Source organism: Oncorhynchus mykiss, chromosome 24, assembly GCF_013265735.2.
Source record: "Oncorhynchus mykiss isolate Arlee chromosome 24, USDA_OmykA_1.1, whole genome shotgun sequence".
Lineage (NCBI taxonomy): Eukaryota > Metazoa > Chordata > Actinopteri > Salmoniformes > Salmonidae > Oncorhynchus > Oncorhynchus mykiss.
This window is the reverse complement of record NC_048588.1, coordinates 27,175,917-27,188,481: the sequence shown is the minus strand read 5'-3', so window position 1 is coordinate 27,188,481 and position 12,565 is coordinate 27,175,917. Positions and strand designations below refer to the sequence as shown.

At 42.5% G+C, this 12,565-nt stretch overlaps 2 protein-coding genes across 2 annotated transcripts in view; both read left to right on the top strand.

The window, feature by feature from the left end:
• LOC110504108 (long-chain-fatty-acid--CoA ligase 3) overlaps positions 1 to 5,293 on the top strand; it is a 46,666-nt gene extending 41,373 nt beyond the window's left edge. The window contains exons 10-15 of the mRNA XM_036961352.1: positions 1 to 99; positions 491 to 565; positions 2,034 to 2,222; positions 2,844 to 2,958; positions 3,571 to 3,728; positions 3,925 to 5,293. The exon at positions 1 to 99 is cut by the window's left edge and continues 74 nt beyond it. Of these exons, the coding sequence (XP_036817247.1) occupies positions 1 to 99; positions 491 to 565; positions 2,034 to 2,222; positions 2,844 to 2,958; positions 3,571 to 3,728; positions 3,925 to 4,082 (794 nt within the window). The 3' untranslated portion in view covers positions 4,083 to 5,293. The remainder of the gene's footprint in view (positions 100 to 490; positions 566 to 2,033; positions 2,223 to 2,843; positions 2,959 to 3,570; positions 3,729 to 3,924) is intronic.
• Positions 5,294 to 9,779: 4,486 nt separating this feature from the next.
• LOC110504107 (potassium voltage-gated channel subfamily E member 4) lies at positions 9,780 to 11,062 on the top strand. Its single transcript, XM_021582931.2, has 2 exons — positions 9,780 to 9,878; positions 10,136 to 11,062. Exon 2 carries the CDS (start codon positions 10,178 to 10,180, stop codon positions 10,691 to 10,693), a length of 516 nt encoding a protein of 171 aa, XP_021438606.1. The 5' UTR covers positions 9,780 to 9,878; positions 10,136 to 10,177; the 3' UTR covers positions 10,694 to 11,062.
• Positions 11,063 to 12,565: the final 1,503 nt, after the last annotated feature.

The following is a 12,565-nucleotide window of genomic DNA, read 5'->3' as shown; positions in this document are numbered from 1 at the left end:
CTGCCGCCACCCAGCGCTTCATTAATGTCTGCTTCTGCTGCCCCGTGGGCCAGGGCTATGGCCTCACCGAGACCTGCGGAGCTGGAACCATCAGCGAGAGTGAGGGAGTGTGAGAGAGAGTGTGAGAGTGTGTGACAGAGAGAGGGGTTGGAGGGAGGAAAGGAGGGATTTTTGGGATACAGAGGGATGGAGCTGAAGAGAAAGTAAATGGGAGACAGCATTGAAATATCCATTAGTTCTCCCCAATGCAGTAAAAGACTGCAGCCAGCAGTGATCCGTTGCCCAGCATTACTATTAACTGTGGTCCAATGAGAAAGTGCTGTCATCCCTCAGGGATGGGAGTGAGAGCACGGCCTTGGCGGGGTTACCATGGTTTGATCAGGTTTCCACGGTAACGGATGGGGCGCATTCAGCATAACAGTGCGGCTGTGTATCATACCGTGGTGAGTCAATGCAGCTTGTGATGATAATGTGAATGTGTGTGTTCCAGTGTGGGACTACAGTACAGGGCGAGTTGGAGGACCACTCATTTGTTCTGAAATCAAGCTCAAGGATTGGGTGGAGGGTGAGTGACACAGACAGACAGGGAGGAGGACCCTTGGGTCTCTTTATCCCCCCCCCCCCCCCCCCCACACACACACACACACTTATGAAAACAATGTCATATAGTTTACCAATCCATCCCACATAATTTACACACTTGCCCTAGTCAGTGTGAGAGATGGACAGTGTTTTAGGAGAAAGATCACCCTCTCATATTTTAACTGCATTCCCCATGATCTTGTAAGGAAGATATTCAGAACACAACTCTTTCCTCTGCCTTAAGAAAGTATTCACACCTCTTGATTTTTTCCAAATGTTGTTGTTACAAGATGGGATTTAAATGTATTTATCCGTCACTGTGTGTCAATGATCTACAAAGTACTCTGTAATGTCAAAGTAGAAGAAATATTCTAACATTTGTCAAATTAAATTCTGAAAAATAAATCCCTAATATACCTTGATTACATACATATTCAAACCCTTAAGTCAATACTAGTTCACATTTGTTAGCAATTACAGCTGTGAGTCTTTCTGGGTAAGTCTCTAAGAGCTTTGCACACCTGGACTGTGCAATATTTGCACATTACTCTTTTCAACATCCTTCAAGCTCTTTCAAATTGGTTTTTGATCATTGCTAGACAGCCATTTTCAAGTCTTGCCATAGATTGTCAAGCCGATTTAAGTCAAAACTGTAACTATTTTTGGCCTTGTGTTTTAAGTTATTGTCCTGCTGAAAGGGGAATTTGTCGGGCCTCCTGAGTGGCGCAGCGGTCTAAGGCACTGCATCGCAATGCTAGAGGTGTCACTACAGACCCCGGTTCGATCCCGGGCTGTATCACAACCGGATTTGATCAGGAGTCCCATAGGGCGGCGCACAATTGGCCCAGCATCGTCTGGGTTAGGGGAGGGTTTGGCCGGGGGGGATTTACTTGGCTCATCGTGATCTAGCGACTCCTTGTGGAGGGCCGGACGCCTGCAGGCTCCTTGGTCGTCAGGTGAACGGCGTTTCCTCCGACACGTTGGTGCGGCTGGCATCCGAGTTAAGCGGGTAGGTGTTAAGAAGCGCGGTTTGGCGGGTCATGTTTCGGAGGATGCAAGACTCGACCATTGCCTCCCGAGCCCGTTGGGGAGTTGCAGCGATGAGATAAGGTTGAAATTGGGAAGATAAAGGAGGTAAAATGCTAAAAAATAAAGTGAATTTGTCTCCCAGCATCTGGTGAAAAGCAGACTGAACCAGGTTTTCCTCTAGGATTTTGCCTGTGGTTAGCTCTATAACGTTTATTTTTATCCTAAAAAATCACTAGCCCTTGCCAATGACAAGCATACCCATAACATGATGCAGCCACCACCATGCTTGAAAATATGAAGAATGGTACTCAGGGATGTGTTGTGTTGGATTTGCCCCAAACATAATGCTTTGTATTCAGGACATAAAGTTAATAATTAAGTTAATTATTACTTAATTGCTTTGCTACTGCTCTGTCCTCCAGGTGGCTACCACATCACAGACACTCCCACCCCACGAGGTGAGATTCTGATTGGCGGGCCCAATGTTACCATGGGTTACTACAAGAACGAGGCCAAGAACCAGGACTTCTTTGTGGATGAAACCGGCCAGCGCTGGTTCTGTACGGGAGACATAGGAGAGGTCCATCCTGATGGATGCCTCAAGATCATTGGTGAGGAGCAGGATTAACACCTCTTCTGAATGGCTTAATTCTCAGTGTCCCCTTTCACCAAGGTTATGCCCTAAGTTCATATTTGCTAAGATAAGCATTTACATTTGGGCATGTCCATCAAAGGAGGCTGGTGGGAGGAGCTGTAGGATGATGGGCTCATTGAATGGTTGAAATGGAATCAATGGAGCAGAGTCAAACATTGTTTCCATGTTTGATGTGTTTGGTACCACTTCACTGATTGCATTCCAGCCATAGTAATGAGCCCATCATCTTGTAGCTCCTCCAACCAGCCTCCTCTGATATCCATGTACAGTAGTATATAAAGAAAACTCCCTGATACTGCCTATGCCAGCACACCACATCAACATCATCCCAAAACCACTGAATCCCTTCTTCAAAACCTATGCTCCTACATTCATCAGTCTGGCAGGGCAGCTTCCAAGAACAACTGTTTCCCAATTCCACCTCACTTCTGAGAATTCCTCTTGAGCCATGTTTACTTTAGACTGACAGAAATCCTACAGCTCTCTGTTGTCTACATCTGTCTGTAAAGAATTGCAGTGCAGTGGAAAATGTGCTGTTTCTCCTCAAGTTCTCCTCAGTGTGTCCCTGTGTCTACAGATCGTAAGAAGGACCTGGTTAAGCTCCAGGCAGGAGAGTATGTGTCTCTGGGGAAGGTGGAGGCCATGCTGAAGAACTGCCCCCTTATAGACAACATCTGTGCCTATGCCAACAGGTGTGTGTGTGTGTGCGAGTGCGGTGCGCGTGAGTCTGTGTTTTTGTTTGACAATCCTTGTGGCAGTGGAGGCTGCTGAGGGGAGGACGGCTCATAATAATGGCTGGAACGGAGTGAATAGAATGGCATCAAGCCATGTGTTTGATGTATTTGATACCATTCCACCTATTCTGCTCCAGCCATTACCATGAGCCCTTCCTCCCCAATTAAGATGCCGTCAACCTCGTGTGCCTTGTGGGTACCAGAAGTCCTCACAAGGATAGTAAACAAGGACAATTCGGACAAGTGGGGACATTTTTCCGCTCCCCACGAGGAAAACTGCTATTTTAGGCTTAGGGGTTAGGGTTAGGGTTACAATTAGGGTTAGGGTCAGGAGTTAGGTACAGTTTTAGGGTTAGGGGTTACAGGTTTGGGGTTAAGGTTAGGGTTATGGTTAGGTTAAGGGTTAAGGTTAGGGTTAGATTTACTGTTAGGGAAAATAGGATTTTGGATGGGAATCAATTCTTTGGTTCCCACGAGGATAGCTATGCAAAACTGTGTGTGTGTGTGAATCAGTCTATGTAAAAACAACAGAGACATGGCGGTGTCTTCTTAACCGTTATCTCTCTTCAGTGATGAGATGTACGTGATTGGCTTTGTGGTGCCCAATCAGAAGAATCTGCTTTTGCTGGCGGAGCAGTACCTTATCCGGGGCTCGTGGGAGGAGCTGTGTGACAACGCTGCCATGGAGGAGGTGGTCCTGCAGGTCATCACAGAGGCCGCCCTATCAGGTGAGAGGTCAAAGGTCATCAGACCTTGGAGAGAGGAGAGGGAAGTTATAGATAGATGGTAGTGGTAGTAGTAGATACAGGTTATAGTGAGTCAGGTTGAAGCTTTACTTTTGTCATCCATTCCTTTTGGTGGTTGCTTTGGTTTCATCTCTGACTGGAGTTGTGATGCAATTCCTCTTCTTGTCTGTCTGTGCAGCCCAGCTGGAGCGGTTTGAGATCCCCCGTAAGATCCGTCTGAGCCCCGACCCCTGGACCCCCGAGACGGGCCTGGTGACCGAAGCCTTCAAGCTCAAACGCCAGCAGCTGAAGAGCAAGTACCAGGACGACATCGAGAGAATGTATGGCGGGAAGTAGGACCAAACCAGACCAGAACCTCTCCAAGCACAGAGCCAGCATCTGCCTCAAGCCGCCCAGCTCCTTGCTCAATCCTCTTTTCCCCACCCGACCCCCGAACCCCGACCCCCATCCTGGACGAGCCACCAGAAGCACTCAAATGACTTGAATCTACTTTGTTCTCCTGAGACCAAAGAAGATAGATAGAGAGAGAGAGAGATTAAAAGAGATAGAGGGAGAGAAATATAAATATCAAAGAGAGGAGGCTGTGTTGTTGCAGTATTTCCCCTCCACTGTTCCTTTATTCGATAAAATGGCTTTGCTTAAAAATGTGAATCAATAGACAATAGCCTAGCCCTGAAGACTGTTGGAGAGAAAGATTAGCTAGAGGAGAGTAAGTAAGGAGTGTTGTTGGAACACCCTCAAACAGTATCTCCATGTTCATTCCACTTCTTACCCTCTTTGGAGATGATTTTCCTCAAGATGTGAGTTATGAGACAGGACAGGTAGGTCATGCTGCCTGTTGAGCTCATGTCTGTCTGAGTGTTGTCGACTGTTATTGAAGCACAAACTCAGGTTGGTTGGAAAACTTTCCGTTTGAACCCCAATGCTCTTCTGTCTGAGGGCGTCAGGAATGCTAAGCCATGAGAGCCTGTAGAGAGCAAGTACCATTAACATTTAGGTTAATAGCTGCTGTTTCATTATTTGTTTTTCTCCTTTAATTCCGTGATTCTGTTCACATTAGTATAGAGTCCTCATTGGCTAATTCTCTGTCCAAGTTCAAAATCCATGGCTCCAAATCCATTTTTTCACTGCTTATTCTATTGCTAATTTCAGAACCTATTTCTTCCCAGAGACTAGTCTTACTTTCTGCAGGACAGGAAGAAACAAGCTGTCGGTGTTGATTTTTGTTGTGTTTGGTTGATGCTGTTTTTTCTGCTTAGTGAGGCTTTAGTACTATGATTTATATTAGATGCCCATCTGCCCATCCAATCCTACAAGCATGAAGTCAACAGGAGGTTCAGAGAGACTAAGATAAGATAATGACTTTATTATCCCAATGGGGAAATTTTGGTTGCGGCTAGGGCAGTGAAATTATGAGTCTCTTCCACCAGAAGAAAAACATTTTGACGTGAATATACAGTACCACTCAAAGGTTTGGACACACCTACTCATTCAAGGGTTTTTCTTTATTTTTACTATTTTCTAAAACTATGCAATAACACATATGGAATCATGTACATAAATCACTGACAATGTCACCAGCAAAGCACCCCCACACCATCACACCTCCTCCTCCATGCTTCACGGTGGAAACCACACATGCAGAGATCATCCGTTCACCTACTCTGCGTCTAACAAAGACATGGCGGTTGAAACCAAATATCTAAAGTTTGGACTCATCAGACCAAAGGACAGATTTCCACCGGTCTAATGTCCATTGCTTGTGTTTATTGGCCCAAGCAAGTCTCTTCTTCTTACTGGAGTCCTTATGTAGTGGTTTCTTTGTAGCAATTTGACCATGAAAGCTCGATCCACGCAGTCTTCTCTGAACAGTTGATGTTGAGATGTGTCTTTTACTTGAAATCTGTGAAGCATTTATTTGGGCTGCAATTTCTGAGGCTGGTAACTCTAATGAACTTATCCTCTGCAGCAGAGGTAACTCTGGGCCTTCTTTTCCTGTGGCGGTCCTCATGAATGCCAGTTTCATCATAGCACTTGATGGTTTTTGCGACTGCACTTGAAGAAAGTTCTTTAGATTTTCCAGATTGACTGACATGCATGTCTTAAAGCAGTGATGGAATGTCATTTTTCTTTACTCATTTGAGCTGTTCTTGCCATAATATGGACTTTTTCTTTCACCAAATATGGCTATCTTCTCTATACCAACCCTACCTTGTTACAACACAATTGATCGGCTCAAATACATTAAGAAGGAAAGAAATTCCACAAATGAACTTTTAACAAGGCACACCTGTTAACTGAAATGCATTCCAGGTGACTACCTCATGAAGCTGGTTGAGAGAATGCCAAGAGTGTGCAAAGCTGTCAACAAGGCAAAGGGTGGCTACTTTGAAGAATCACAAATTTAAAATATATTTTCATTTGTTTAATAGTTTTTTGGTTACTACATGATTCCATATGTGTTATTTCATAGTGTTGATGTCTTCATTATTATTCTACAATGTAGAAAATAGTAAAATAAAGAAAAACTCTTGAATGAGTAGGTGTGTCCAAACTTTTGACTGGTACTCTATAATTTCAGAACTCTTCACTTGCCATTTCCATCATTAATATTATTATTATTTATGATAATGCCAATTAATAATACTCTTGTCATAAAATCATAATGTTTGTAAGAAAGATGTAGATTGGTGAATACCAATTTCTTTCAGTGGTAGAAAACATATTTGTACTCTGTTATAGGTGTGCACTTACATTAACCACACATTCACTTGCTAATGTAAGAGCTGTAGTTCTAGAACCACTGTCATGCTTGAAGTACACAGTATGCCATATGATAATATAACATTTGGACCAAACTAAGGTGGGATTACTTGACCTATGGCAAGAAGAGATGCACACAAAACACTTCCGTACAACAGTTAAGAATTTAGAGAATTTAGTTAAGAGGACAGCTTCAGCATTTATTTGTGTGTGTGTGTGTGTGTGTGTGTGTGTGTGTCTGTCTGTGTCTCTCTCTCTGTGTGTGTGTGTGTGTGTGTGTGTGTGTGTGTGTGTGTGTGTGTGTGTGTGTGTGTGTGTGTGTGTGTGTGTGTGTGTGTGTGTGTGTGTGTGTGTGTGTGTGTGTGTGTGTGTGTGTGTGTGCGCGCATGCGTGCTGTGTTCTCGCACTTGAAAAGGCCATTCCTTGTATGTTGTTGTATGTGATACATCACAGCAAAAGGTAGCCTAAAGCTTTCCTAAATGGTACAAACATTGCTCTGTAGAACACCATTCCGGTACATGACACCTGTTGCCTTTTCTTGTGATTTCAGGTGGATAACTACGCATAGAAAATATTTGAATAACAATGCTGTACACAGTAATGAAAGATATCGTTTCTTGACAGTATGTGTTACTGTCACCCAGAATAACATGCCTTTCTGATGTTTTCCTTTATACTGTACATACTGTATATGAGGGGAGAAGGAATTATGTATAGCCTATTTTAAATCTATTGAAGCTTTATAATATAGACCCGTTTTGGAACTCCTCCCTACTTGTCTGTGGAACCTGCCTTGTAACATAAGTGCATCAATTGTATTTATTTGTAATTTGCCTTGAAAATTATTAAATGAAGAAGTAAATAAAGATTGTGTTTGGTCTATCAGTGCTGTCCTGAGTTATTTGAGTGCAAATTGAGAAATTAGGCTGTCTTAAAAATCTGATATCCATTATGTCGTCCACTACAATTAGATCCATAATAAAGCAGTGATTGGTGACGTACCGTTAGGTGGTTTTGATGATAATGATGATGATGATGATAATGCTAATGATGACGATAATGATAACGACGACGATAATGATAACGATGACGATAATGATAACGACGATGATGACAACGATGATGATAATGATAACGATGATGATGATAACGACGATGATAATGATAACGATAATGATAATAATAATGATAATGATTGCATGAGAAAGTTTTGTTTGAACTGTAAGCTAGAATAAACTTGTTTAACTTAATTTATCCAATAAGCTCAAAAGGGACCAGGCTAATCAAACTAAACAACCGTGCCCACCATCGTCATTCGTCACAGCCTACTTATTTGATGCTCAAATTTCCAAACCCCTCCCGTTAGCACTATCCTAGATAATTTGTTGCTTAAAACTTCTTATGGCTGCAATCACGTTAACGGGATCGATATGACAACAGCCAGTGAAAGTGCAGGGCACCAGATTCAAAACATCAAAATTGTCATAATTAAAATTCCTCAAACATGTATTTTATACCATTTTAAAGGTTATCTTGTTGTTTTAAACTCTGTTTCATTATCTGTAATAATTTATTTATATTTTTATTTCACCTTTATTTAACCAGGTAGGCTAGTTGAGAACAAGTTCTCATTTGCAATTGCGACCTGGCCAAGATAAAGCAAAGCAGTTCAACACATACAACAACACAGAGTTACACAAACATACAGTCAATAATACAGTAGGAAAAGTCTATATACAGCATGTGCAAATGAGGTAGGATAAGGGAGGTAAGGAAATAAATAGGCCATGGTGGCGAAGTAATTACAATATACCAATTAAACACTGGAATGGTAGAATGTGCAGAAGATGAATGTGCAAGGGTGAATGTGGAAGGAAGCAGGCCCCCTGATCAACCCGTGTCTGCCAGCAGGGGAGGACCTAAGACCTCAGCTCGTGCTGTATGGGGTGGGCCGAAGGCCTATTCCATCGAAGGCCTTCACCAAGATCTGGCCCACCCTCATGTGCCTGAAGGAAGCACTGTGGTCCTCCCGTAACCTACTGGTAGCAAACCAGTAGACACCACCCCCCAGGCAGTGGCCATGGTAGCCACGGAAGCCCTGGGGTGGTACGGAAGGAAGGAGGCCTCAACCCCAGGCGAAGGGTCCCCCACAACACCCTAGGTCTCGGCGGCCACGGCCTGACAGCGCTGCGGCACCTATGGCGATGTGCATAGGGGAGGGATCTCCTCTGGGCCCCTAAGGACGGGACAATGATTGATTCGGGAGAGCAGGAGGAGGCGAGTTTGATAAGGACTCACCCCGCTCCTGTACAAAGGACCGAAGACAGCCTTTTAACAAAGTGACTTTTTAGCATGTTTCTCATGTCTTAAAATTGTTTTACCTTTGTTAAATCATTTGTACACATTTTAAATGGCTTTACAGATTTGATGTTTTTACAATGAAAAGTACTTTTATTCATGGTTGTTCTTATTGGTTTTAACATGTACTTTTTAACAAATTTAAATGTAACCTTCAAATGCTGTGTTTTATGCTTTATTGCCGTTTTAATGTGTATGAAATGATGTAAAACATGTATGAGCTGTTTTTAAAGGAAATGTGACAATAAAAAACTTTTCCAAAATAAAAAAAAATACAAAAATATATATTACTTTGAACATCATTGATGCAAGTTATAAGGTTGTAGAAAAAGCTGATGTGCACGTAACAGATAACGGCAATTATAAATATTCTATATTGCAATCTTCAGTTCGCTTCTTTTTCCAATATTAAGTGAATTAAAAAAGGGTTATTGTGATATAATGTTGAACTTTATTGACGATGCATGTGCAGTTGAAATGTAGCTATTGAGTCTATGATCAAAAACTATTTTAAATTTCTTTCAGAACTGAAAATTAATGTGATTTCAACATCCGGGAATATATATATTTTCGCAATATTGGGATATGCAATTTTAACAGGATTGGTGTGCTAGAGTTGAAGCATTGCACACCCATTAACTCACACATGTCGATGGAAAATTATTTTGGATCAATTCTGTTAAATATCTGTTAAACAACAGCTGTTAAATATCATATTCTATCAGAAAATAAAAAGTTACTTTAGTAACTTGACAGAATTGGAACATAGCGTTCGAAAATCGGATAACCATTGTTTGTCACATTTGTGTCTGGGCTCTGTCGACTCAAAATTTGACACTGGGCCAAAACTTGCCTCTCGACCACAGAGTCCACGTGATTATAGACGTCCCAAGATCGCTATATAAATATTCCCATGCACTTGGATATCCTGTTATTAAATTCGAGAGGCGTACACACACGAGGACACGGATCATACAGCTGGGTCCACATGTCCCACAGCTCTATTGCTCGGTAAGTTGGATAAGTAGTGTATCATTAGTAACAATAGGCTTTAGCAATTGTTCACTAAGTTTTGTCGAATAACACATGTATTTGGCTAAATAGGCATACTTTTATACGATTAATACAATAATTCGTATAGCCTGCAATTTAGAAATTATGTGCTTAAACGTGTGCTTAAATGTGTGCGTGGGTGTGCGTAAAGATGTGCGTAAAAGTCTTGGCAAAGAATCAAGATCCAAACCTCTGTAATGTTTTTGTTTTTCAAGGAAACTTCCTTCATAAACTCCACTTCATAAACTCCACTGAGGATGGAGAGGTCAGACAACTTTACAACGCCCCAACTTCTTCCCCTGCAGAGGGCTAATGACGCGTCCCAAACTGACAAAAGCAACGGCAACGCATACGTGTACATTTTCATAGTAATCTCCTTTTATGGGGTCTTCCTCGTTGGAATAATGCTGGGCTACGTTCGCTCCAAAAGGCGGGAGAAGAGAAGGTCGAATGTTTTTACGCGTCTGGTGCACGAGGAGGAGCAGCGGGAATGGGGCGCGCGGCAAAAGAAGCACAGCATCACCATGCCCTCCTTCCAGGTGTCGCTTCCCTTCTCCGCGGGGAGACAGGGCCTCTATGAAGGAAGGGTCCTGAGCTCCCCTCTGGCCTGCGCCATGTGCTCCATTGAGCAAAGCAGCGTCAGTTCACTGTGCTCCTCCGCCGACGTGCGCCTCGCCATCGAGGAGGAGTCAGACAGCGGGACCGCGGAGGGACCGGACGAGACCCTGAAGGGCAGCTCTCTCGACGACTTCGCCGAGATACAGATACTCTGAGAGGAACCGTGACGCTCAGAACAGGTGATGATACTGGAAATATACGCAACAAAACTGTAGACTTTCCACCCCTCTACGTCATATAGGAAATAAGTGGAGCAATGAATGACTGGTAAAGAAAGTTTAGCTCGACATATGGAACAAGTGCTCTTTAACCATCCGGTTCTGAGCATTGAAATGTACCTGGAACCCACTTGAAATATATTTTCTGTAACAAAACCCTCTTAAGATGTAGCCTAATGATTTCACTGTGCAGTGTTCATGTCTATGTAGGTTTACCTGGGGTTGTTGTGTAAATTGAAGATTTAAAAAACTATGCTCTGTTTGAGAGATATGGTTCTTCTTAACTCTTCTAGGGAAATAAATGTTTTTATGTTGAAAAAAGTTTATCCGCTCGTTTTTAAATCAAAGGGAGGTTGCAATATCTAGTTTTTCTCCAGCAGGGGGCAGTGCTGCAGTAGTTTTACACTACCTGTTTCTGAGGCACACCTAGTGGTTTCAGTAGAATCATCATTTACATGTTAGTCATTTAGCAGCTCTTATTCAGAGTGGTTTACATGAGCAATTGGGTTAAGTGCCTTGTTCAAGTGCACATTGACAGATTTTTCACCTAGTCGGCTCAGGGATTCAAACCAGTGCCCTTTTAGTTACTTGCCCAACCATTAAGCTACCTGCCACCCCCCATCCTGTCCTTGAATTGTCTTGTTCTGAAGTGTTGACATACTAATTGATCAAATTAGAACCAACTTTTTCAGGCAGTTAGCAATTATTGATTTTGACTTATTTACATTTCTTTCATTAAGCAGACTCTTATCCAGAGCCACTTAGAGGAACAATCAGGGTTAATAAGGGACATCGGCTGATTTTTCACCTAGTCGGCTCTGAGATTGGAACTGCAACCTGTATCTGACAAGTCATCATGCAGTAAGATTAGCCCCAAACCACCCCACCCACTGGAGACCTTCCCATCTGATAGTAATCCTGAGAAATGAGCTCATGGGATTTCTCCTCATTGCTATGACAATAACTGCCCATCCCCCTCCCAGGCTACCACCCACCCACCCATCCACACACCTTACCATATCAGCCCAGCTGTAGGCCATAATGCTCACAACTCACTCCATTGACAACATGCCAAACCAAAGTTAGGTAGAACGATATTATGAAAGAAAAGGAATGTATTTTATGATGCTATTTAGAATGTAATGGCCCCTGTCTGGGTCGTAGGCCTCAATAAGGAGTCTTGTCTTTCTCAGGCAATAAGCTCTGTGTGTATGTGTATGTGGTCACGAGTTTTCTCCCTTCCTCTCTATTTCTCTCTCTTTCTTTATCTCTCTTTTTCTTTCTCTCTCCCTCTCTCTCACACTCTGTCTCTCTCTATCTCTCTCAGGTTAAGTTGACATAGATACAAATCACAAAAGCAAGTTGAGGCATACTAAATCCTATTTCCTGTGCACCTTAAACATAACTGAATTATTGTGAAATAGTTCAATTTTGGGTACAATTCATACATTATACACAAGGAAAGTGAGGCAGGATTAATGCTATTGTCTACATGTTATTCCACAAATGATTGATAGTGTAGACACATCAGTGTGCACCATAAAGTGGAACTACAGCTGTAGGAATGGTTGGGCTCATGTCTTTTTAACAAGGGCCAACCAGAGAGATAGGGTTGGTGAAAGAAAGAGCCGGACATCAAGGTGGAACTATACTGAACAAAAATATAGTTTACCACGCTCACTGCTTGTAGATCATTTTATATACTGAACAAAAATATGAATGCAACATGTAACAATTTCAACAATTTTACAGAGTTACAGTTCATATAAGGACATCAGTCAATTGAAATAAATTCATTCGGCCCTAATC

Coding starts and splice junctions, on each gene's coding strand:
- LOC110504107 (XM_021582931.2), top strand. CDS start 10,178: ATGGAGAGGTCAGACAACTTTACAACGCCCCAACTTCTTCCCCTGCAG.